A 26,301-nucleotide genomic window follows, 5' to 3' on the forward strand; every position below is an offset into this window, starting at 1 on the left:
ATTTCAGTATTTCCCTAGTAGTGGGGAGAGGGTACACATAAGGATATGTCAAGGATCAAAATTTTAAACACTTATAACCTCTTACAGAGTGATCAGATCTCCTCATAAAGACGGATCTTCAGCTTGTCAAAACGGTTCAAAATTATGTATCATAGCTGAAATTTGATAAAAAAAATTAAATTCCTCTTTGAGTGTATTTTAGCCCATATTCCCATACACAAAAAAATGGCCAATTTCTTGTGGAACACTCCAGATGATGACAATGACTTCATTCCACCAACAGATCATTCATCAGATTCACAAGACAGTATAGTATTTCAACCATGTAGGAAAGTAGGCTTAATTCACTAAGACAATCTCAAAATTCAGGTGAGAAGTTAGCCAATAAGAACGAGGATGATCCTCTTATTGAAAATTCATCTACCAATTGCGATGAAATAATGAAGGAAAAGTCAAGGAAAAGAGTTCGTAATGAAATTCAGTGGAAATGTAATAAGAGGTAGAAGCTTTAAACAAGTGGTTTACCATACATTAGTAAAAAGGGTAAACTTATGTCAGCCAAAACAATTAAACTGTCTAATAAAGACCGAAATAGAATAAATACATAGATATTATTGGGATGCAAATAAATAAGTAGATGTCAAACGCCAGTTTGTGGCTTCTCTAGTTAAAGTACTACAAACTGAGTGCAGTAGACCCACTGATGGCAGTAAGAAGAGAAATTGTAACTCAAAAATATTCTCTCCTTGTCAATAATGAAGAGGTCACTGTTTGTAGATAAATATTTATTGCAACATTGAGCATTTCACAAACTTCTGTGACAAATGCAATAAGAAACATCAAACCGGGGGACTTGTCTCTAGTGACCGAAGAGGTCATCAAGAACCTCCCAATAAAACCCCACAAGGTGCCATCAACTTTGTAAAGGAGCATATTTCCAAGTTTTCAGAATATGAGTCCCATTATTCTAGAGAAAAGACCCAAAAAGATTATCTAGAACCCCACCTATCAATTGAAAAGTTATTCTTACTGTACAAAGTACACTGTCGACAAGAGAATCAAGCGCCATATGAGGAATGGCTGTATCGAAAAATATTCAATACAGAATTCAATTTAGGGTTTCATTTTCCAAGCACAGACACGTGTGATACTTGTGACAAGTTGCAAAGTATATTGAGAGACACCAAACTAGATTAAGATGGAAATATCATCAGGAATAAATATCATGATTACTTAAATGAAGAAAAGACGTACCCGTTATCATTTAAAAAGAGAAGATAAAGTTAGAGCTAAAGCTGATGATGGATTACTAACTGGTGATTTAGAAAAATGTCTTCCACACCACAGTCATGTATCCAATACTTCTGACAAGTCATTTCTTATAGCTAGGAAGAAGAATAGTGATGGCGAGGATTTCCTGATCTCAGAAGTTGTTAATTTGCAATTTCGAAAAGAAGATTCAAACAGCTCATTCTATAAAACCTCTTTCGATGTGAACTTCGAAAAAGTGCTTCTTTGGTAAAATAGTCAAAGGAGCAATAAAACAATATGCCAGATACTTTCAACCCAACAAATGTTACACAATTGCAAATCAGTAGTAGAAAATTCAAGGATTTGGAGACGACACTACAGTTTTTGCCAAGTGAAGCACACTCTTTCTATAGATCATTGGCTCGACAAGGTATGCCAGATTTCACGGATGATACAGAAGACTTGTTCATGATTAATTAATTTCACCATACTAAGGAGAATGATCCATTAATGATTTTTTTTTTAAATGACTATTTTCGTTATGATTCAACTACTATTCACACAATCCCTACCATATAACCTTGACTACAACTTACTTCTTCATACACTCATTAATATTGTATATATTAAAGATGCAGAAAAACATTCCTGGCAATTTGGTAAAAATAAAATTAAGTTGAGTACTGACAAATTACAAATACTGTAATATTATTTTTGGTCATATGTTATAAGTCCAAAGTTTTCTTGGATGTTCAAACATAATTTATCAGAATATTTTTTATCCTACCACAATGAAACTCAGAAATTGAACACAGATTTAAAAATCAGTGGTTTTTTGACAATTGCTTAGTCTTTTTCATTCAATATGAATAATTACCACAATATCAACTTCTCAACTACACAAAAAGTGAAACTCACAAAGTAGGTTGAAAATACACTTATTCATGATTCTATTATTTCAAAGTAATTAAAAAATCAAAAACTACTGATTTAATTATGATTTGAGTTGTTTGGTCCATGAAAAAAGATGACATAAGTGGACTTTTACGAAATGATACTTTACACCATCCAAACAGTAAGCTATTCACATTCTCAAACTAACTACAGTAGAGTGTTTATACCCAAACATAAATTCTCAAAATTCATCTGCAATACCTGACTTGAGATGTTATAATGGTATTGATATCGGAAGTAGGGCAAAAGTGGTTTTACCAAAGTGTAGACCTCACATCAGGATGTGAAATTATCTCATTTCTTTAAAAAGTGCTTGTGTCAAATGTATCAATCCACAAATGGATTAAATCTTTAAATAATGGAATCCAAATTGATTTCATTGAAATCAGTCATTTTTTGATACACTGTACCGCATTATTCAGAATGGAATGGTCGTTTAAACAGTTATTAGCCGTCATTCATGATTTATCATTCTGATAAATAACCAATAATTTATTCAATAGGCCACAAAATACACAATATAAAACAAGGATACAAAAACAATACAATCAAAATACAAATTTATAATATAAATACAAGAAACAGGCTTTATGGTGGGGTGTGTTGAAAAGAGATAAGAGGAAAAATATATAGACACCACTGGTTCCCCTTTTATGTTTCATTGACCGAGCGAAGTGAATTCCAAAGGTGCGTACAGATATATGCGCCGCGAACATGAACAATTCACTTTTAATCAGGTGATGCCAAGCTTTTTATATCTGTATCTTACCGTTTCTGATATAGTCAGCTGATTAAAAGTGAATTGCTCATGTTCGCGGCGCGTATATCTGTATGCACCTTAAGATTCAAGTCGACGGTTTTGCATTTCTCTTTATGTTTATATGTTTATATTTTTGTTAATATAACAACCGGGCACATCCGATAAGCAGTTTCACTTACTAGCTGACGTTTCGCCATTATCTCAAATGACATCTTCGGAGCGCTACACTGACCGAGTGTAGCTTTTACTGCTTTTATAATGACGAAACGTCAGCAAGTAAGTGAAACTGCTTATCGAATGTACCCGGTTGATATATTAGCATGTTCATATATCCGCGAATTTTTAAAAGTTTATATTTTCGTTTATTTGTTCCGCATTAACAGCGAAACGCAGCAATAGATTTTCATGAAATTTGACAGGTATGTTCCTTTTAGAATTTTGCGTCAACGTATACATACGGTTTTTTGAAATTTTGCATTTAAAGGATAATACAAAAGGAAAAGGAGTCTCCTTTGAACGCCAATATTACCGAAAAATCAGACTTTAGAATTATTCATCATAAATCAGCTGTCTAGTGGACTATTAATACTACCCGTTCAAAAACATCGAACATCTTGGAAATGCTTCATTCCATAACCGTTAGTACACAGTTGACTATGATATTATCTGTTCAAAAACATCAAACATCTTGAAAATGTATCTTTCCATCAACGTTGTAGACAGTTGCAGCCAGACCTGATATCAGCGCTCACACTCACATTCCGGGACGACACGTCACGGTACGATAGGACAGAAAGCTCTATGTTTATTTAGGATTTTTTCCAGACATTGAAAATTGATAAATTATTTATTAATTTTTCGAGAAAATATAACAACAGGTCAATGAAACTTACTGAGTGCGAGGTCTACTGTTCACAGGACTACTAGTAATTCATTTTTGTTAATACAAATTTACATGTTGTTCCAAATATACCAGGACTGCGTGCAGAAAATCTTTGAAAGTTAATAATTATGTGAATGTATGCATTCTTATTGAAAAATGATTTGAAGTGAATATACTAATCAACTTCTCCCGTATTTTCATACAGCAGTATCTGGTGATGAAGTTAGTATGAGAATATTTCCAATTTTAGTGATGATAATGTGAAAAAGTTCTACTATGTTTGGATTTGAAACATCCAAATTCAAAAATCTACATCGTGAAAATAATTATTAAGGACTGAACATTTTGTGAGGTGAACAACTACAAGACTTGATCCATTTTGGACTATGTGTAACCTTAACTAAATTTGGGAGAGGAATAGCACAAGGTTACCTTTTTTTCTCTGCCTATCATTTTAATGATGCACTTATTGTAAGAATCAATGAATAATTTGAAGTTTGATAACTCATCAACCACTTTCCCAATTTTCCAGGGAAATTTCATAGATTCGACTACGGACGTGAAAGAAATTTGAAAGTTTGGGGTTCAGAGACACCGCCTCTCTATAATTTGAGCAAAGTTCGGGCTCCTGTCATAATATACTATTCCAGCGGTGATGTGATTCTGGAGCAGGTGAGTTGAATAAGAATTCGTTTTCAGATGCTTTGAAAATAATTATTATAATAACATATTTTGATGATAGAATAAATAATTATAAAATACAGATGGAAATAAATCGGAGGTTACATTTGTTAAAATGCAAATTAATATATAATTATTTTCAAACGAGAATCCCAATAAAATGTTGTAAATCACCCCGAAGACTTCTACTACTCCAAATATTGACAACAGGGTAAACAGCTAGATGGAAATTCGATGAGCACTACTATACAAAAATTAGTTTTGCTCATCTAATTTTTGTATAGTAGCGCTCATCGAATTTCCACCTAGCTGTTAACCCTGTTGTCAATATTTGGAGTAGTAGAAGTCTCCGAGGTGATTCACAGCATTTGATTTTCGTTAAATAACAATTATATATAGAATACTGATGAGAATCAACTTTCCAATAACTTATGAGTACTGCGATATTGTAAACATTCATCTCAATAATACTTATAAAAAATGTCGAACTCATTTAGATAAATACTTTGAACAGTTGATAAATAAAATAAATGGTATTTAATTAATTATTGTTGCCAATTGATGACGTGAATTATATTAGAGATAGGCCAAATAGCAATAATTATCATTTAATGAAAATCCCAAATAAATGCTGTAAATCACCCCGAAGACTTCTGCTACTGCAGACATTGACAACAGGGTTAACAGCTTGATGGAAATTCTAATAGAAATTGGGAGGTCCCGGGTTCGATTCCCGGGCTGGCAACTAATTTTTGGATAGTAGTTCTCATCGAATTTCCATCTAGCTGTTAACCCCGTTGTCAATGCCTGCAGTAGCAGAAGTCTTCGAGGTGATTTACAGCATTTATTTAGGATATATTAATTAGCATTTGAATAAATGCATTCTCTATTTAATTCCATCGTCAAATAGTAATACTTGAAAGGAGTCATGAAATACTATGGATAGTCTAAATTTCAATGATCACTAGTACAAATCACTGTAGTGAGGTCCACGTTATATTGGCAGTGTTTGATTAGCAATGGTATTGTTATCCTTATCTATGATTCAACAAAGCGGATAGCGCTATCTCTTTCTTGCTTTGCTTTGTTGTCACATCGTCTTTAACGATGTAGAATTTATAATTAACAAAATATTTCATTCAATTATGGACAATTACTGAAAAATATAATTTCTTTCTTGATGAAATTATATTCATTATTTTAGACGAAAATGAATCGTTAATATTAGGCTACATCAAAAAACCTGAATCAGCTACCGTCTATAGAAGTCATCTACAAGACAGAGGATCGTCAACGTTTTTCTCCTATCTTTCTCTACTGCCATTATAACGTGGACCTCACTATAGGCCAAACTTTTTTTAATAGAATGTATCCAGAGAACAGCTTGTTCAGAAGTTTCGCATTTTTTTAGGACGAAGAGATCTTCGCGAAAGGTCTACCGAATCTGGTGCATTTGGCAAAAATACCTTCTGTAGCCTTCAATCACATGGACTTTTGCTTCACCACTTTTGACTTGAACTCGGAATATCGACGAAGAATGCTTGCTTCAATCACAGAAGAACTTTCAAAACGAGATGGGGATTTGTCTTGGACAGATAAAGTCGTGAAAAATATATGTGACCATGATAAGGACTGTATCAAAGTTTTATGAACTGGAATCGATCGAAACAGAAATCTCCACTGCACTTTATTTACATGATTTAGTTCAATTCTTCATGCTATAGTTTGCTCCTTATGATTCATTTCTTCTTCTTCTTCTTCTTCTGCTTTTAACCTTCCGGCAGTCGCGCTGTTGTAAAGAGTACAACAGTGTCAGTTTTTTGCTGCACAAAACTATTGGATGGGGTGGTGTCAGTGAATGAGTCACCTATGCATTCCAAAACTTCCTCCCCATCACTCCACTGAGTTGCAGTAACAATGGTCCAGTATTTAGATTTAATTTATTCGCGACAGTACATTAGTCGCACTGTGCTTAAGATAGAGAAAGACTGTATACGGGGACTGTAAACGAACCAATAACACAGAATTGATGGCCTATCTTGGTGTACCTTATTGGGCTATAAAATGGTAATCATCCAAATGTTCATAGGCGTAAAATAATACAAAAATATGGAAATAGTTATTTGTGCAACTAGTGCGCAGAGTGACAGTTTGCTGCACCGAAAGAAACGTTTATGCCCGAGCCGTAGGCGAGGGCGGAATGGCCTCTTGAGTGCAGCAGAGGAACTTTGCGCACGTATTTCACATTGAATTTTTCCTACCATTGAATATGAAAAGTGGGTAATTATGGGTAAGATGATGGCTGAAATCCATCAAATGTTTGTGTGTGTGATGTTGTTATTAATAACAACCTTAATTCATTTAAAAATTAATAATCCAATTGGAGTTCAAAATTCTCAGCCAAAGTTCTCATTTTCATTCATTCAAGAATCAGAAAAAATACAGATAGAACAAAAAATTTGCATTCAAAATACACGCCAACAGCTGATTGGGATGGCTGCAAGATGGCTGGACCGACAAGCGCGCGACCTAGCGGGAAGAATCGTACCTAAGATTGTTTCATCCAGCTAAAAAGCACTGAAACAGGATTCCAAAATTTAGACTTTTGCTCAAATTACCGAGAAAAATGCTCAAAGTAAACTGAGAAATATTTAAAGAAATAACATAGAAAACAGAGAATATTTATTGTAGTATTCTTATGTTTTTTATTAATATGGATATCGAACGGTAATCATTTAACCTCAAAATTCGAATTTTATAATGTATATTTGCTACTTTTCTCATTGCTTGCAGTTGAAATAATAATTATCAATAGAAGATAACTTTTATTTATTATTAAATGGTGATAATTCGTAAATGGTGATTATTTATTAATCATGATTCAGATGAACATTATTCTTGTTTTGGATCTCTAGATTGGGATTTTATCATAAATGTAGGGTAGCCATTGAAATGATTCTCATCTAAATCTAACCACAGTCATTGTTAACAACTTAATTTTTGTTTTCGTGCACTAATCCCCCATATAACCCACCAACTATTTTGTGTTGCCATGTTGCAAATCTGGAGTACATAACACTTGGAAAATTGGATTTTGTAAAAAGTACAACACGCGACTGCTCGTGTGATTGAGTAGGGCGTGACTACCGGAAACGATGGTGAGTGCCATTATAATATTTTGTACCTCATGTTAACTCGGACTTTAGTGCTCAAATTATCCAATAACCTTCAGAGCCCAATGACCAATCACAAAAACTTAAAATCATTCAGTTGCTGAATTTTTGACTAATATTTTCCTAAAGTGAGGTCCACGTTATAATAGCAGTGAAGAAAGATAGCAGAACAACGTTGCCAATCCTCTATCTTGTCAATGCCTTCTATAGACGGTAGCTGATACAGGTTTATTGATGTAATATAAACGGTTCATAATTGTTTGAAATTATAAATAATATTTTATTGAGCAAGAAATTATATTTTTCAATAATTTCATAATGAATTTTCATAATTAATTGAAATATGTTGTAAATTAAATGTTGAATCGAATTATTGTTTGCTCCCAACAAAGCAAAGGGAGAAAGAGATAGCGCTATCTGCTTTGTTGAATGAAAGACAAGGATAGCAATACCATTGCTGATTTAACACTGTCATTATAACGTGGACCTCACTATAGTTTACCACTCTCAGGCCCAGTGGTTGCACAAAAGCCTGTTGAATTGTAATCATAAATTTGAACCACGAAAACCAATCAGATAGTAGGCTTTTCCGAAAAGATGTCTCCTCTGATTGGTTCTCGAACCATTTAATCACGATTGAAATTCAACAGACTTTTATACAACCGAGGTCCATGATTTTGAGGGGAGAAAGATGTGAGATTTCAAATTGGGGGTTGAATTTGAAAATTACATTGAGCTGCGGCATATAATTCAAATTTTTTATCGGAAAATTTATTTCTCACAATCTTTGAGCATCTGTTCAACAAAGTTAATATTCAAAGTTGGAGTCCGGATGAATTCTGCTACAGTAAAGAATCCTCCAAATATAGAGGTTGAAAACCAGTAGCCTAACAATTTCATGTGAAAAAATAGTTACCAACAGGTTTTTGTTATGTCATAATTCAATTCGTGGAAAAAGAATTTGTATTGCAAACTTACAAGACTCAACCTATTCCAGACTATGTTTAACCCTGTCTAAATCTGGGAGAGGAATGTCACAAGGTTACCTTATATTTGTCTCTCCCTATCATTTGGATGATGTACTTATTGAATCAATGAATGAATAAATGAATAAAAAATATGAAAATACCGTGAGCTGTTGTTAACCCATAACCCCTATTCAGTACATGGTTGACTCATGAAAAAGGGTGAGTGCATGAAAACTATGGTATTTCGATATTATTTTTCTTATTCATTATGAAGAAATTGAAACATCAGTCACAATCAGAGAGTATAAATATAATTATCGTATAGGCCTACTCTCTGATATATATTTTATAATACTCTCTGTCCACAATACAATCGATTTGGGGAAAAATATCATTTTTACAAGGTTGATACTATAAATTCAATGACCCGATGAAAGAATAGCATGGTATTCGATCATTATATCATCCAATATAGACAATCAAAACGTTACATCAGAACAACCAAAAAATCTGTTAAGTTCTCCTCATAGACGCGACAGGAAATGAATCTTTCCAATTTTCAAAATTCAACAAATTCAATCGCCGACCTATGATAAGATCTCTTCAACTGCAGAAGCCTTCGAATTCACAAGTATTTTCTATAATATTGTTCAATATTCTACTGTAGTTTCATTCACAGATATTATCTATAATATTGTTTAATATTCTACTGTTGTTTCATTCACAGATATTATCTACAATATTGTTCAATATTCTACTGTAGTTTCATTCACAGATATTATCTACAATATTGTTCAATATTCTACTGTAGTTTCATTCACAGATATTATCTACAATATTGTTCAATATTCTACTGTAGTTTCATTCGCAGATATTATCTCTTACACATCAGAGCATTGAATTTTTGTTCTGTATATTGATACTAATTATGTTGGAATTTGTACCAGTAGTATACGTAATATCTGCAAATATTCTCCTAACTATAACATTTTTAAATTCACAAAGATGTTTTTGTAATAGTATAATATATTATTGAAATGAGATGGTTGAGACTATTATTAGTCTTCTCTCAATAAGACTGCAAACTTCTTTGGTATTTTGTGTTCTCACGATGGTATGCTTCTGTGAACCACCTGTGGCAACAACGGTAAGATATATGATATTTCATGTCAAAACAAATCAATTTCTATATCAAATATCAAAGCCACAACATATAGATTAATGTATTAAATATTTCAGCTATTATATTATTATTGCCAACTGAAACAAAATCAACACAGAAATATTTATGTTTTGGATTGACATTCATCATCTCATTGTTTTTGAGAATATCATCTTCACTTCCGGGATTATGTTTATCAATTAACCTGTTCCGGTACCCAACTCTTTCCAGCCCACCCTACATCTCTTGTTTCAGTAGGTCTACAGTTTTGGACTTGAAGGGGCATTCTATCCAAATGACTGAACAAGTTGAGTCTATTTTGTATAATACTCTTTCATGCAGAGGAGCAACCGATAAAACCTGTATTATATCAATATTTCTGATTGTATCACCTCTAGTTGATTCATCTATTCAATGCATTGCCAACACATTCAACCTGTCAAACGCTTGAAAAACTGAGAGTTCAGTTGAAGACAACTGGAAGGAAGTGTTTTTATTCGATTCAGGAGTTTTTCAGTTGCTTTAGTTCACGGTGTTTTTTCGTAGACCTTTGAGAGTATATAAATATGTTACAATCCGTTTCAAAAATGCACAATTTAAGTTTAATAGTTTCAATTGATTGACAAGTCCTTCGAGAGGAGGTCAGTGGCTGCTAATTTATCTATTTTTTTATCTATCTAGTGCAGTCGAATACATCCCTTAGAAACCTCATCTCTGCAGCTTGGATTCGACTGTCCATTCTCCGAGTGACAAAATGATCTATCAATCACTGCAACATTCTATTGGTGGGTTGCTATCAGCCAATGAGAACGCGTTGTGGGCGTGGCATTGTGTACTCGCACGTGATTGGTCGAAATGTGTGACGTAGGAGCCTGAGAATCGCTTCCTCCAAAAAAGTTCAACTCAAATTCTAGCTTAACCTATCATCTGGTTCAATTGTAACACATTATAATAAATGAGACTATAACATCAAATTCGAAAAAAATTAATTCCGTTAAAAATTAAATCTATATACTTAAAGAGAGTAGGGTTGTGTTTGTTCGCATCAAAACATGTCAACTTGTGGATTGCTTACCGGAAAAAAACGGGAATGATTTAGTTCTCCAAATTTTGCTCATATATTCTAAAAATATTAATCTTAAAAAATTAAGCGCAAATTTAAATTTTCTTTCTAGATTTTCCAGAGTTGAGTTCAAATTTCATTCATGGGACATAAATAGGCCTACATACCATATTTCAATATAGAACTTGTCACGTTATTCTTTATATTTAAATAACGATTAGCCTCCTGCTTGGCATCAGTCGGTAAAGCATGAGATTTGATATAATTAGGTCGTGGTTTTCTAATAGTATTCAGTCTTAAAAAATCTTGATAGGCCTAGATATGGGCTTCTCCAATAACTCTTGTAATTCAATAAATAATAAATATATATATATAAATGATACTTATACTATAGTGTTGAGGAATAAAAAATAAATTGCACACCATGAAAGTTTCATACATATATTACATAAATAATGCAAAGATCAATCGAGGCAAAAAATATATATATAGAGCGATAAAAAATATAATATAAAAAATAGAACAATAATTTATATCAGCAAAATATCACAGGCTAAACTTTATATTCTAGATTTATGGCACGAATCATTACCATGTGCCTTTATCTTGAAATCATATGCATTCTTTTGCATGTAGCTGAGACATGTACTTGCTAATACTTGTCGACTTGGATAATTCAATCAAAAATATGTGCTCTAAGATCAGCTTGATAAATTAGCCACTAATAATCCAAATATATATATATATTAAAATCTCTAGTATTTATTAGATTTATTTGTATCGAATATATATTTTCATCTCAGGGTGCAAGATTCGGCACCTGACGGAATAGGTAGAGCCATTCATCCAGTGAATTAGAACTATGATAAATTATCGCAAATTGTATTGCAAAAAATTAAATATTATATGCATATGTTTTAATAGCCTAGATTTCGTACTTCTTTGATTAAATAGAAATTTCTAAAATATTGATCTATATTTTTCTTTCAATTAAATACCTTTAATACTAATTTTTTACTTGCGCAAGTATTACTCTTATTAATTTCTCAATTTATAATAACCCTTTCGGCGAGCTAGCTTTGATCATCAGATTAATTCGAAGCACTAGGGCGCCCATCACTAAATTCAAATTTAATCACTCACGTGTCGAAAATCTTCTTGTAAGCCGCCGATGTCGATCCAACTCCATGTGGTCCGGGAATATGGTAGCCGGAATCGTCTCCTCCAAGGGGTTATAAATTTAATTAAAATGAAAATGACTTCTGCTTCACAATAGCATCACGAAGTCTTTTAAGAAATTTAATAATTTACTTTAACTTTAACTTTTACAAAATCATTAGTAAGGTACTACGCTCTAAAATATTTGGGGTCCTCTTATGGTGGCATTTGGCTGGCGAGTGCTGGTTCTTCCTTCTCAAGTTTTACAGATCCTCTTTCCGACTTTCAAATTAGCATAAAATTTAAATATCCAATCCTCCGCCATTAAATTCAAATAGATCTTACAAAAAATGCCAAAATATTGCTTAGATTATATGATTAATAATTTCTTTGCATTCGAGCCATATCGATAACATAGATTACACAAATTTTTACACAAAATCTAGTACATTTATATAAATATATATAAATATTTTTGAATTGGCCTACAGTTGCCGCCTATTAACTGCCGTTTTACTATTGGTGCATGCAAATTTTATTCGGTATTCATGCGCCTGGTACTCTTATTTCCTGAATACATTAAATTATTTTTATTTGGTTTTATATTTATGCTCTTTGCATGCTAGTTAATATTCTATACATTAATATTGATTCCATGCTACCTAATAATTAGCCACGTGGACGGGTGTTTTTTCACATTGCACACCATCCGATTGCAATAAAGCTCTGCCAAGGGGTTTTGGTCAGATTCTACGTTCTTCGGTTTGATCGATCTCTAGGTCACCGATCCGTGAATACATCTACATAACCTCAATCTTCAAATATTTTATATAATAATCTATTTATGAGCAATAAACTTCCTTCAAATCCTTTTTAGGTTCTTGTACCATTTAGCCAGAACAAGCTGATGCTATCTAATCTTGGTTATTATCTGCTTGGCGATATTAGCCAATTACCTTATTTTTAGACCTATTACTATTTCTGTTAGGGCTTTTTATCTACCCAGATTTAATATGTTACACGCGCCCCTGGGTTTGAATTCAAAATATTTGAGAATCACAATGTTTTAATGAAAACCCACCCTTCAATACATCGATATACACTATACTTTATTTATAAATTATACTCTCCTACTTCTATCACAGTTCGCAGACATATTTGCTGCATCTCCTTTATACCTTTATCAAATACAATAACAAATTCTCCTCCTCAGCACACATAAAATATCATAAATATAAACTTCTAAACGTACTCCTCCTGACAACACTTAAAACATAGTAATTTTTAAATTCGCCGCTTGCAGGGCCGCCAACTTAACTACACACATTTCATAATTCTCATAAATGATTCCTTTTAGACAATAATTTCGATTCCTAAACTTCTGGGCTTATATCTTATAGTATTTCTTAGGTCTTAATATAAATAATTTTCTATACATCAGGTACAATACTTTCTTTTGCTAATGGTTCTTTGGTTTTGGTAGCTGGTATTCACTTTAAGTCTTTTCAGGTAACAAACGTGGCATAATTAAAAGTAATAAATATAAAAACATATAAATAAATATATCGACATTAATAAATATAATAAATAACAATAATAAATAACTCTTTGGGACAGTACTTCTTTTATAAACATATGTTCAACAGACATTACATTCATTTGATTTGGGTGGCTTTGGTCAGCTGGTCGCTGTTCTACAATTCATAGTGCTACATGTTACATCAGAATTTGCTATCGACTTTCATAACTAACCTAACTGCTCAATTTTTTCTCTTAAAAAGGTAATTAACAAATTTTAATTTTATTATCCCCGCTTGTGTCCTTTTTTATCTGATGTATATAATTTAATTACATATTTAAAAATTGTTCTTTTCCTTATTGCAGGCTTCTAACGGCTGGAAGGAATTAAAACATTGGATTGTTGCCACGAGGTCCTATACCAAGATTAAATTTCCAATTATCAATACTAGATTCTTTCAATACCAACAATACAATATTTTCCCTCATATCTACAACACAGTATTTTATTAATATCACAGCCATTATTACAAACATTAAACACCATAACAAAACATTTATCATCTTTTTAATAGTATTATCTCTCATCATATAATATCCAGGTACTTTCACTTTCTTAATATTACTTTTTATTGCTTCCATTCTTCTCAAACACCGTTTATCCTTTATTAGTTCCCACAAGTAATCCATTTTATTGTTGCCCATGCACGAATCCGTAGTAGTCCTTTTAGTTCCATTTTTAATACAACATGAATCCATAGTAGTTTCGTAAGCAGCTCCATTTTTAATCCATTCATTTGGTCCATTTTGCCGGTCACATCGCTGGTTGGCTCTCTTAAAACGTATGTGCCGCGGATGCATGACGTCGGCTTCCTGTCCTCCTCGGTGTCGGTCCGGTATCCTCCTCTGCCTCTTGAAGCGTGCATGCGGCCGGTATGCGCGCGCGTGGTTCCTCCTTCGTTTCTTCCGCCTCCGGGCCTTGCGATGCATCTTCTTCTTCTCCCGTATGCCGTCCTCTCCGTCCTGATGTCGGCCGTCCAGTGTCCTCGGGCGCCTCCGTCTCCGGGCCTTACGGTGGTCGCTCCTCTTGTCCTGGATGCCGTCCTCCCTGGTGTCATCCTCTTGGTCCTTGGTGCGCTTCGGTGGTATCCCTTGATAGGCGGTTGTAGGTTCAGTGCACGGGTCTGTTACATTTTTTATCTTTTCTGTATTAACTAACTCCTTAATTAGTGCATGATCCTGGTGGCTGTTGGTGTTCTCCGGCGGTGAGAGATCTGCAGTAGGGAACAGGATGCTTAATAGAGGTTGTTGCTTGCGGCTGGTTTTAATTGCATTGTTGGCGGCGGTTTTTGATGGTAGGCTGTCTTGTATTGGCTTCGGTTCTTCTAATATCTTCGGTAAACTGTTCACAAAGGTGGTATATGAGGCTGTAGTATCTTTATTTTCTCTATCTATTTTTTCTGAGCTTGTGTGGGTTGTATCGGGGTTATCATGTAGACATAATTGTTTAGATGTAGTTTTCTGTATATCTGGTGGCGGGTCGTTGGGTGCTGGGTTCTGGGTTTTTTGTTGATTCAATCCTATTGCATGTGCTAAAGTATAATTTATGCTTACTTGTTGAGGTGGCGGTTTATAATTTCTGTTGTAATTGTTTTGTGTGTGATTATTATGTGAGTTTAATCGATCACGGCCATCATAGTGATTCTTACGATTGCTCTGCTGGGCATAGTGGTTGGTTGTACGATTTTGAAATTTTTCATTATTCCAGTTACCATTTTGCCTGTGCTCATAGCGGCGTTCAAATTGAGGAGCAGATCGGTAGCGATCATATGATACCGGTTCATAATTTTGGCTGTTATACTGATTAAATTTTGAGTTACGTTGATTTGGTGCGTATCTCTGGTCTGAACGGTGGTTTGATATTGCCATCACAGACTGTATGCCATATAAATGATTAATCAGCTGCTTACAATCAGTAATGGGTTGTGTGGCGAGTGCCATTCTAACTTGATACGGTAGCTTCTTTAAAATAATATTTGCTAATGCCGATTCGTTAATGGGCTCGCTCAATTGAGAATTTTTAAACTGTATGGCAGTGACGAAAGTGGTACATGCACCGTCTAAGTTAGGGTTGAAATCGCATGATATGATGTCCGCTAGCACGTCCAACTGTTTACTTCTGCTCCAATACTGTTCCAGGAAGACAGCGACAAACTCATCCAATGATGTAAATTCATGGGCTCTACTCCGAAAGAACATCAGGGGTTCGCCAATCAATAAATTAGTCAAACGGAGACGCCAAAAATTCCAAGAGGTAGGTGCAAGAGTTTGTACTAATTTTATCTGATCAATGAATGGTTGAGGTTGCAAATGGCGATCAGTGTTATCAAATTTTCCTAGTCCTTGTAATATACTATGTACGTTGAGGTTGTCTGTTTGAATCCCTTGAGGTTGTTGTTGAATATGATTTTCCAATGCTATTATTTTTTCCTGTGTTATCTGCCATTGACTATTATGTGTAATTTTATTTGCGTTTATTTCTTGATTTAATTGAGTCAGAGTGGATTTTTGAATTAGTAGAGTTCCGTTTAAAGCTTTACAGGTTTCTGTATTTTGGTTGATGCTACCTTGCAGTTGGTTCATTTTTGTGGACATATTAATCTGTTTGTTTTGTATTTCTTTAATATTGTTAATATTTTTGTCAACTGTAGTTGTTAAGTTTTGATTGGCAACGGTAATTTGTTTGTGGATTTCTTGGTGGCAATCGGCCTTAATGTTATTTGTTATATCCTGAATAGGTGTAGTGATTTGTGTAGTTAGGTTATCTATCCTTTCATTTAACTCACAAGTGACAGTATCTATTTTTGCTGTTAAATCGGTTGTAATTAGCTCTTGATTTTCAGCGGTAGATGCTGATATTGTGTCCGCAGTTTCCTTACCCGTTCTTACCGATGTATCCTCCAATGATTCCCGCATTTCCTTCATTTCCGCCTTCAAGTCCTTCATTACCATGGTCATTGTTTTTTCTAAACTATTAGAAAATGACTTGATCATCCCCTCTACTATAACCCTTCTTATTGCTTCTTGGGAGACATTTAACGGTTTATTACTGTTCACAGGATTCTTGGCGGTGATTGAAGAGATCTGGGCGTTGGACTCCATCGCGCCCCCCTCAGCGTCGATCTCCGCTACTATCGCCGTCTGCAGTGTGTCTGCTACCTTACTTTGCGTGGACGAAAAGAGACTCATATTTTAAAAATGGATTAAGTGTCAAGTGTTTGTTAAAAAAGTGAAAGTTTTGGCCAACAAGGCATTAATAAGGACACAAATGAGGATAGGCCTATGGACATTACAAGCCAGGTAACCTATTTATTACTTAAGCTCTTATAATATAATAATACTATTCATTGATTTCTGACTAGCAGTTTAGGCCCATAAAATATAATAGCTCTCTCTATAAAATATATTTTCTACAGTACTAATAATATAAAATTTTCTTTAAAACATATAATTTCTCTCTATTTAAAGCTCTTGTTTCCCCAAAAAGTAATACAAATTTTCCTTCGCCAGTTTTCCTCACAACTCGTATAAGTTATCTATAATTTTCAATATGGTTATTGACCTAATTTCAAATAATTATTCAATGAGCTTGGCTCTCATCATCAGTCCCACGTTGGTACGACATGTCTTTGTGCCGTATCCGTGGCCTATCACGTTGGGCGACATGTCTTTGTGCCGTATCCGTGGCCTATCACGTTGGGCGACATGTCTTTGTGTCACGTTATTCTTTATATTTAAATAACGATTAGCCTCCTGCTTGGCATCAGTCGGTAAAGCATGAGATTTGATATAATTAGGTCGTGGTTTTCTAATAGTATTCAGTCTTAAAAAATCTTGATAGGCCTAGATATGGGCTTCTCCAATAACTCTTGTAATTCAATAAATAATAAATATATATAAATGATACTTATACTATAGTGTTGAGGAATAAAAAATAAATTGCACACCATGAAAGTTTCATACATATATTACATAAATAATGCAAAGATCAATCGAGGCAAAAAATATATATATAGAGCGATAAAAAATATAATATAAAAAATAGAACAATAATTTTATATCAGCAAAATATCACAGGCTAAACTTTATATTCTAGATTTATGGCACGAATCATTACCATGTGCCTTTATCTTGAAATCATATGCATTCTTTTGCATGTAGCTGAGACATGTACTTGCTAATACTTGTCGACTTGGATAATTCAATCAAAAATATGTGCTCTAAGATCAGCTTGATAAATTAGCCACTAATAATCCAAATATATATATATATTAAAATCTCTAGTATTTAGTAGATTTATTTGTATCGAATATATATTTTCATCTCAGGGTGCAAGATTCGGCACCTGACGGAATAGGTAGAGCCATTCATCTAGTGAATTAGAACTATGATAAATTATCGCAAATTGTATTGCAAAAAATTAAATATTATATGCATATGTTTTAATAGCCTAGATTTCGTACTTCTTTGATTAAATAGAAATTTCTAAAATATTGATCTATATTTTTCTTTCAATTAAATACCTTTAATACTAATTTTTTACTTTTTACTTGCGCAAGTATTACTCTTATTAATTTCTCAATTTATAATAACCCTTTCGGCGAGCTAGCTTTGATCATCAGATTATTCGAAGCACTAGGGCGCCATCACTAAATTCAAATTTTAATCACTCACGTGTCGAAAATCTTCTTGTAAGCCGCCGATGTCGATCCAACTCCATGTGGTCCGGAATATGGTAGCCGGAATCGTCTCCTCCAAGGGGTTATAAATTTAATTAAAATGAAAAATGACTTCTGCTTCACAATAGCATCACGAAGTCTTTTAAGAAATTTAATAATTACTTTAACTTTAACTTTTACAAAATCATTAGTAAGGTACTACGCTCTAAAATATTTGGGGTCCTCTTATGGTGGCATTTGGCTGGCGAGTGCTGGTTCTTCCTTCTCAAGTTTTACAGATCCTCTTTCCGACTTTCAAATTAGCATAAAATTTAAATATCCCAATCCTCCGCCATTAAATTCAAATAGATCTTACAAAAAATGCCAAAATATTGCTTAGATTATATGATTAATAATTTCTTTGCATTCGAGCCATATCGATAACATAGATTACACAAATTTTTACACAAAATCTAGTACATTTATATAAATATATATAAATATTTTTGAATTGGCCTACAGTTGCCGCCTATTAACTGCCGTTTTACTATTGGTGCATGCAAATTTTATTCGGTATTCATGCGCCTGGTAACTCTTATTTCCTGAATACATTAAATTATTTTTATTTGGTTTTATATTTATGCTCTTTGCATGCTAGTTAATATTCTATACATTAATATTGATTCCATGCTACCTAATAATTAGCCACGTGGACGGGTGTTTTTCACATTGCACACCATCCGATTGCAATAAAGCTCTGCCAAGGGGTTTTGGTCAGATTCTACGTTCTTCGGTTTGATCGATCTCTAGGTCACCGATCCGTGAATACATCTACATAACCTCAATCTTCAAATATTTTATATAATAATCTATTTATGAGCAATAAACTTCCTTCAAATCCTTTTTAGGTTCTTGTACCATTTAGCCAGAACAAGCTGATGCTATCTAATCTTGGTTATTATCTGCTTGGCGATATTAGCCAATTACCTTATTTTTAGACCTATTACTATTTCTGTTAGGGCTTTTTATCTACCCAGATTTAATATGTTACAAACTATAATCTAGGTATCTTCCTCTCTTTTTTTCTCTTCCCCAACACACCCAACCACTAAGCCCATGGTTTTTTATATTTGTAACATTTTATTGTGTTTTATTTGTTTCATAATTCTTTGTAATTTTGTTTTGTCTCGTTTTGTGTGTGTTTTTAATAAATTTAATAATTTGAAGAAAGGCTACCTCTTCGAAACAGATGGTTAAAATTAGCAACTAAATTAATAACCAGTCCAATTCTGTCAGGTTGGCATTAATTGAGGAAGGTTTCTAAACAAGATTTGAGTTCTGTCACTTTATTATGTTGGTACCATGTTGAAGAACTTATCTATACTATAATAAAGGAAATAACTGGCTTATGCGCGTACAGAATAGGAAAATTATGTTTGACTCATCGTCACGTCTAAACTACTGGACTGATCAACTTGAAATTTTGCATGTAGTTCCTTGATTAACTGAAGATGGTTCTAAGCCTACTTCAAACTCATCAATATAGTTTTAAAAAGGACCCTTGCGGAGCACGGGTTACCTGCTAGTTGAATGATATACATTGATTAGATGGATTCAATATTTGAAACAACTTTGAAGAAAGCCGAGAAAGCGACCCCACATCTCTCATTTAATGTTGAAATTTTCATCCACAATCAGATTAATTGGATAGCGATCTTATTTTATGAACTGACTTAGTAATTGTAAAGTTCCACCCCTACACGTTTTTACAGTAGATATTATTACTACCTATCTCCTACTGCAGTGAAATTTACAATACTATGAGTGTTCACAACCTTGGAGAAGGTTTTCGTGAACACCAAAGTGTCCACACTTTTCGAATGGACAGACGAATTCAAGCTGCAGAAATGAGGTTTCCAAGGAGAGTATTTGGCTGCATTAGAGTTGATGGAATCAGAAATACTGATATAAGACATGTTTTATCGGTTGCTCCTCTGCATGAAAGAATTATACAAAATAGACGCAACTGGTGCAGTCATTTGAATGGAATGTCACCTGGAAGAATGCCCTTTGAAGTTCATTACTAAAGACCTACAGGAAAAAGAGATGTAAGGAGGCCAAGAAAGAGATGGGAACCGGAACAGGTTCATTAATAAACCTAATCCCTGAAGTGAAGATGATATTTTCAAAAACAATGAGATGATGAACGTCAATCCAAAACAAAAATATTTCTGTGTTGATATTCAGTTTGCAATAATAATATGATAGTTCCAATATTTAATGCATAATATTATTCTATTTATTTAATAAAATAATTCAATCAAACTGCCCCGTCTTCTAAAACCTCAATAATAACATACAGAAGAGATAGCATAATAAGATATCAGTCACATGGTATAGGGCGTTCATGCTCCAAATTCCAATGTTAACTCAAGCCGATAGTCCTAGTAGATTTTTTACGTGAAGCTATCTGACGCTGGAAGTCTCCGATACAATGCGGTTCTCACCCCAATAAAACTGTAATAATTAATAGACAGTCCAAAGCAATCGGCTTGGGTTAACAAAACATCGACTTGTAATTTGGAACACAAACGACCTATTCTATGGTATATTTCCTTGTGCTATCTTTCCACTATGACTAGTAGTTCTGTGAACAGTAGACCTCACGCAGTATTCTCATCTACAGGTACATGATTGAAACTATAGACCTTATGGAAATACAGCAATAGACTTCTCCACACATCTTTGTTATCACTTGTCAGCTGATTTATGATGAATGATTTTATAGTCTGATTTTAACTCTAATATGGGCGTATAAAGAAAGCTCCTTTTTCATTTATACTATATCCTTGAAATGCAAAATTTCCAAAAACCTTGTATATACGTCGACGCGAAATTAAAAAAGGAACATACCTGTCAAATTTCATGAAAATCTATCACCGCGTTTCGCCGTGAATGCGCAACATAAAAACATATAAACACATAAACATTTAAACATTAAGAGAAATGCCAAACCGTCGACTTGAATCTCATACCTCACTCCGCTCGGTTAATAATACTCAATCTTGAAACCAAAACTGGTTCTTTTGTTAAACTATATAATATATAATTTTATGAAATATCGCCTTGAATCGCTTGAAATTTGGAACACAACGCTTCTTGTGCTATCTTTACACTATGATAATACTTAATCTTAAAACCAAAACTGGTTCTTTTGTTAAACTATATAATATATAATTTCATAAAATATTTTCTTATAATAATTTTTCTATTATTTTATAATCCTACTCTTTTAGGATGAAAGAATCAAAATGGCCGGTTTCCAGTGTGAGACTCACAGTGTGACATCATCTGACGGATACATTTTGAAACTTTTTAGAATCGTGACGTCAGCCAGAAATTCCACAGCGTCACCCAAGAGGCGCTTTCCAGTGATGCTACAGCATGGTTTCGTGATGTCTTCCGACATCTATGTCGTGAGAAATGATGCTTTAGGTGATTTGCTATTTGATGTTGATGCCCTTACAGGTATTAGACTTGTGTGTTGGTAATGAGGTAAGAGAAGATAAATGATAAATGCCAATCAGAACGGGAATCGAACCGATCACTGGAAAAGTATAACCATAGAGAAACAATGGCGTAAGTAGATATCCCATGTTATAGGGCGTTTATGTCGCAACCTTTACTGTTATCTCAAGCCGATTATTGTCGTTTTTTACTGTTTTGAACTTTTACTTCACGGAAAAGAGCTACGTGGACTATCGGCTTGAGATAACAGTAAAAGTTGCGACATAAACGCCCTATACCATGTGATATCTATTTATGTTATTGTTTCTCTATGGTATAACTTAGAACGTGATCAGTGAGCCTGTAAATTACATCCTCTACTATAGTCTATACAAAATTAGTTTCGGCTCGGAGGAATATGCAGGAGCGGAGAAATGGGGGAAGATCATCCAATTTAAGTGTTTTTATTCTTTATTTTGTGAATTTATAGTTTGTTTCATGTTTTTAGGAAACTTTTATTATTAATCCATCCACATTTAAAATTGTTTGTTTTATTCTAATTTATATTTTAGATTGTGATTTGGTGTAGAAATTCGAATGGACATAACCTATAATATTTGGACAATTTAAAACTAAATTAGGAAATTGAAGAAGTTCTAGGCAATGGCCTGTTTTTTATTTTCCTATTCTTGTATTTTTTGCTAACCTTATAAATAAATAAATAAATTAAGCCTGGTTTTCACTGGTAGAGTTAGTGGTCGAGTAACTGGCTCACTAACTCTAGCGAGCTAACTCTACTCTACTTACTTGGTCGAGTAACTGTTTTCAATACATTTGAGAATAGTACCTAGGTGAAGTGTGTTGTCTAGTAAACAGAGCTAACCTTAAAATATCAATACTTTTAGATAAATTAACACTTATCAACACTTTAGTAAATTAACACTTTTTAATAAATTAATACTTTTCAATGAATAACAATACTTCTTAAACTTGATAACCTACGGCTTAACTCTACTCTACTAGCTTGAGACTGTTTTCATTAGCATAGTAGTGGTAGAGTAGAGTGAGAAGCGGTGGTGGGGGAAGGCAAGTTGTAGAGTACTATTCCACGATGCTATCCCACTCTACTCTACTAAAATCTAGTACTCCACCATGAACGTTTTTATTGGGAGAGTTCACAAGATAGTTAGTACTTGCCCAGGGAACTCTACCACTAACTTTACTAATGAAAACCAGGCTTTACAGTGATGAATAGAGTCAGAAAGAAGCGCAGTTGCCAGTTTGTCGACTGAACTCAGTCGACTTAGTGCTTCCAGAGAGGAAACTACTTATGCATATCATGAGCAGTTGTTCGAACACTCACCAAAGGTTACAGAACGATGTCCGTCTTAGCACAGCAATACCGCCACCGCTGTATCTTAGCTGCTTCAAGATGGAACTAATTTTGTATGGACTATAATTCACAATTATGGAACGACTAAAATAAAATAGAATTAAACGACTAAATGGAAAGTTAAATATTGAATGTTTTTGGGATTCTCTTGAAGTTTCTTGTCAAATATTGTAGACTAATTTATTTATATTTTTTTCAGGTTTTGGCTTAGCAAGAGACAATTGGGATGTGTGGCTGGGTAATATCAGAGGAACCAGCTACACCAGACAGCATAAATGGCTGTCACCGAATGAGCCAGAATTCTGGAATTACAGGTTTTTACTTGAATTTGCAAATATATCATTTGATATTTTCCGTATGATATAGAATCAGTTCATTGTATAGAGAAAACAGTGGGACTGTGTAGTTTTCTCTCTTTCTCACTTAAAATTCACGATAGTAGTTCAAATCGAATCAAATTTATACACTCGAAATTCTTAAAAAATGTTCACAAAAGTATAAATGACAAGTTACAAGTGAACAAGATACTACTCAAGGATAGAGTATAGCCTATATAGTATATACACTATTCTTGGATTCTACTCATAAAAAGTACAGTATGTTACTGGACTTTGTCCGCAACTAGGAGTCAGATATTTACTCGTAGTATTATTCATTGACCGAGCGAAGTGAGGTCTAAGATTCAAGTAAACGGTTTGGCATTTCTCTTAATCTTCAAATGTTTATATGTTGCGCATTCACGGCGAAACGCAGTAATAGATTTTCATGAAATTTGACAGGTATGTTCCTTTTATTGCGCGTCGACGTATATACAAAGTTTTTGGAAATTTTGCATTTCAAGGACAATATAAAAGGAAGAAGGAGCCTCCTTCATACGCCAATATTACCCTAGAACTCAGACTATAGAATTATTCATCATAAATCAGCTGTCTAGTGAACTATATATGAGGAAAAAGGAGTCTCCTTTGAACGCCAATATTACCGTAAAAATCACACTTTAAATGGTGGACTATAATACTACCCGTTCAAAAACATCGAACCACTTGAAAATGTATCTTTCCATCAACGTTAGTAGACAGTTGACTATAATACTGCCCGTTCAAAAATATCGAACATCTAGATAAATTCAGTTTAAGCTTTGACTGTGCAAGCGGCCCTGAATGTTTGAATGTTTAAAAGTTTAAATGTTTATATGTTGCGCATTTACGGCGAAACGCGGTAATATATTTTCATGAAATTTGACAGGTATGTTCCTTTTTTAATTGCGCGTCGACGTATATACAAAGTTTCTGAAACTTTTGCATTTTAAGGATTATATAAAAGGAAAAAGGAGCCTCCTTCATACGCCAATATTGGAGTAAAAATCAGACTATAGAATTATTCATCATGAATCAGCTGACAAGTGATTATACACAGATGTGTGGAGAAGCTAGTCTATTGCTGTATTTCCATAAGGTATACAGTTTCAATCAGGTACTTGTGGATGAGAATACTGCGTGAGGTCTACTGTTCACAGAACTACTAGTTAGACACAGAAATAAATACAGACTTGTAAGTTCAGTTTACTACTTTATTGAACGTAATAAAGATTTATTTATTTATTTATTCTTATAAAAATCTAGGAGTGCAACAGGCATAACAGCCCAAACGCACTCATGAATACAGGAAATACATCATTAAAAATTATTACAAAGAAAAAACTTCAGTATACTATACCTCAGTAAGTTCAGTATAGGTACTTTATTGAACCTAAGAGTGTTCTTTGTTTTTTTTTTTTGGACAACTCTCTACCATTCTCGCACTCTATAGTGAGGTCCACGTTATAATGATAGTGGAGAAAGATAGGAGAACAACGTGTCCGAAGCTCAGTCTCATCAATGATTCTATAGACGGTATCTGATGCAGGTTTATTGATTTAATTTTAACTGTTGATCCTCGTTAAAAATAATCAATTATATTTTATTAACCTTCCGGTAGTCGCGCCCTAATCAATCACACGAGCAGTCGCGTGTTGTATTTTGTACAACATCTGATTCTCCAAGTGTTATGTACTCTGTTTATTGTCAAAACATATCATTTAATTGTATAATTACTTTTTCCTTCTTCTTGGATTATTTCACGCCTATGAACATTTAGATGATAATACCATTTCATAGCCCAATAAGGTACATCAAGCAAAGCCATACATTCTGTGTTATTGGTTCGTTTACAGTCTTTCCCTATCTTAGGCACAGTGCGACTTATGTACTGTCATGACTAATTAATATCACCTAAAGACTGAACCATTGCTTGGTTGATACTGCAACTCAGTGGATTGATTTATTGAGTACTTTATTTATGTAGATTACAATATATACTGGCTTATACACTTAAATACAATAGCTTATAATACAGCAAAATTATAGATGAATTTACATAATATAGACTAAGAAAATAATTATTGAACTGTATATGATATGAAAAAGCAATTTGTAATATAATAACTATAGATAATTATATTGTTATGCTTATGCATCTACATAAATTGGCGGAGCTTTGGACAGATTGATTGATTGATTGATTGAGTACTTTATTTATGTAGATTACAATATATACCGGCTTATACACTTATATACAATAGCTTACAATACAGCGAAATTATAGATGATTTTACATAATATAGACAAAGAAAATTATTATTGAACTGTATATGATATGAAAAAGCAATTTGTAATATAATAACTATAGACAATAATTATATTGTAATGCATCTACATAAATTGGCGGAGCTTTGGACATATCAATGTCCATTCTTTGGAAAGAATATTAAAAATATCCTCCCCACTAACTCTCTACCAAATGAGTGTGGAGTGATGGGGGGAAAGTTTTGGAATGCATAGGTGACTCATTCACTGACACCACCCCATTCAATAGTTTTGTGCAGCAAAAAAACTAACACTGTTGTACTTTTTACTACAGCGCGACTGCCGGAAGGTTAAGCAAGAAATTATATTTTTCAATAATTCCATAATGAGTTTTTATAATTAATATGACATCTGTTGTTAATCAATCATCAATTCCACATTCTTAAAAGACGATCTGGCAACAAAGCAAAGCAAGGAAAAGATAGCGC

The 26,301-nt window shown here is 33.7% G+C and overlaps 2 protein-coding genes across 2 annotated transcripts in view; both read left to right on the forward strand.

Moving 5' to 3' along the window:
- The window catches only part of LOC120353487 (lipase 1-like), a 28,381-nt gene extending 22,107 nt beyond the window's left edge, over positions 1 to 6,274 (forward strand). The window contains exons 5-6 of the mRNA XM_039437301.1: positions 4,381 to 4,520; positions 5,941 to 6,274. Coding sequence (XP_039293235.1) covers positions 4,381 to 4,520; positions 5,941 to 6,180 — 380 coding nt within the window. The 3' untranslated portion in view covers positions 6,181 to 6,274. The remainder of the gene's footprint in view (positions 1 to 4,380; positions 4,521 to 5,940) is intronic.
- Positions 6,275 to 9,781: 3,507 nt separating this feature from the next.
- LOC111054085 (lipase 1-like) overlaps positions 9,782 to 26,301 on the forward strand; it is a 30,973-nt gene continuing 14,453 nt past the window's right edge. Inside the window, exons 1-3 of the mRNA XM_039437302.1 lie at positions 9,782 to 9,817; positions 21,586 to 21,784; positions 23,389 to 23,503. Of these exons, the coding sequence (XP_039293236.1) occupies positions 9,782 to 9,817; positions 21,586 to 21,784; positions 23,389 to 23,503 (350 nt within the window). The remainder of the gene's footprint in view (positions 9,818 to 21,585; positions 21,785 to 23,388; positions 23,504 to 26,301) is intronic.

This window comes from Nilaparvata lugens, chromosome 11 (genome assembly GCF_014356525.2).
Source record: "Nilaparvata lugens isolate BPH chromosome 11, ASM1435652v1, whole genome shotgun sequence".
NCBI classification, from domain to species: Eukaryota; Metazoa; Arthropoda; class Insecta; order Hemiptera; family Delphacidae; genus Nilaparvata; species Nilaparvata lugens.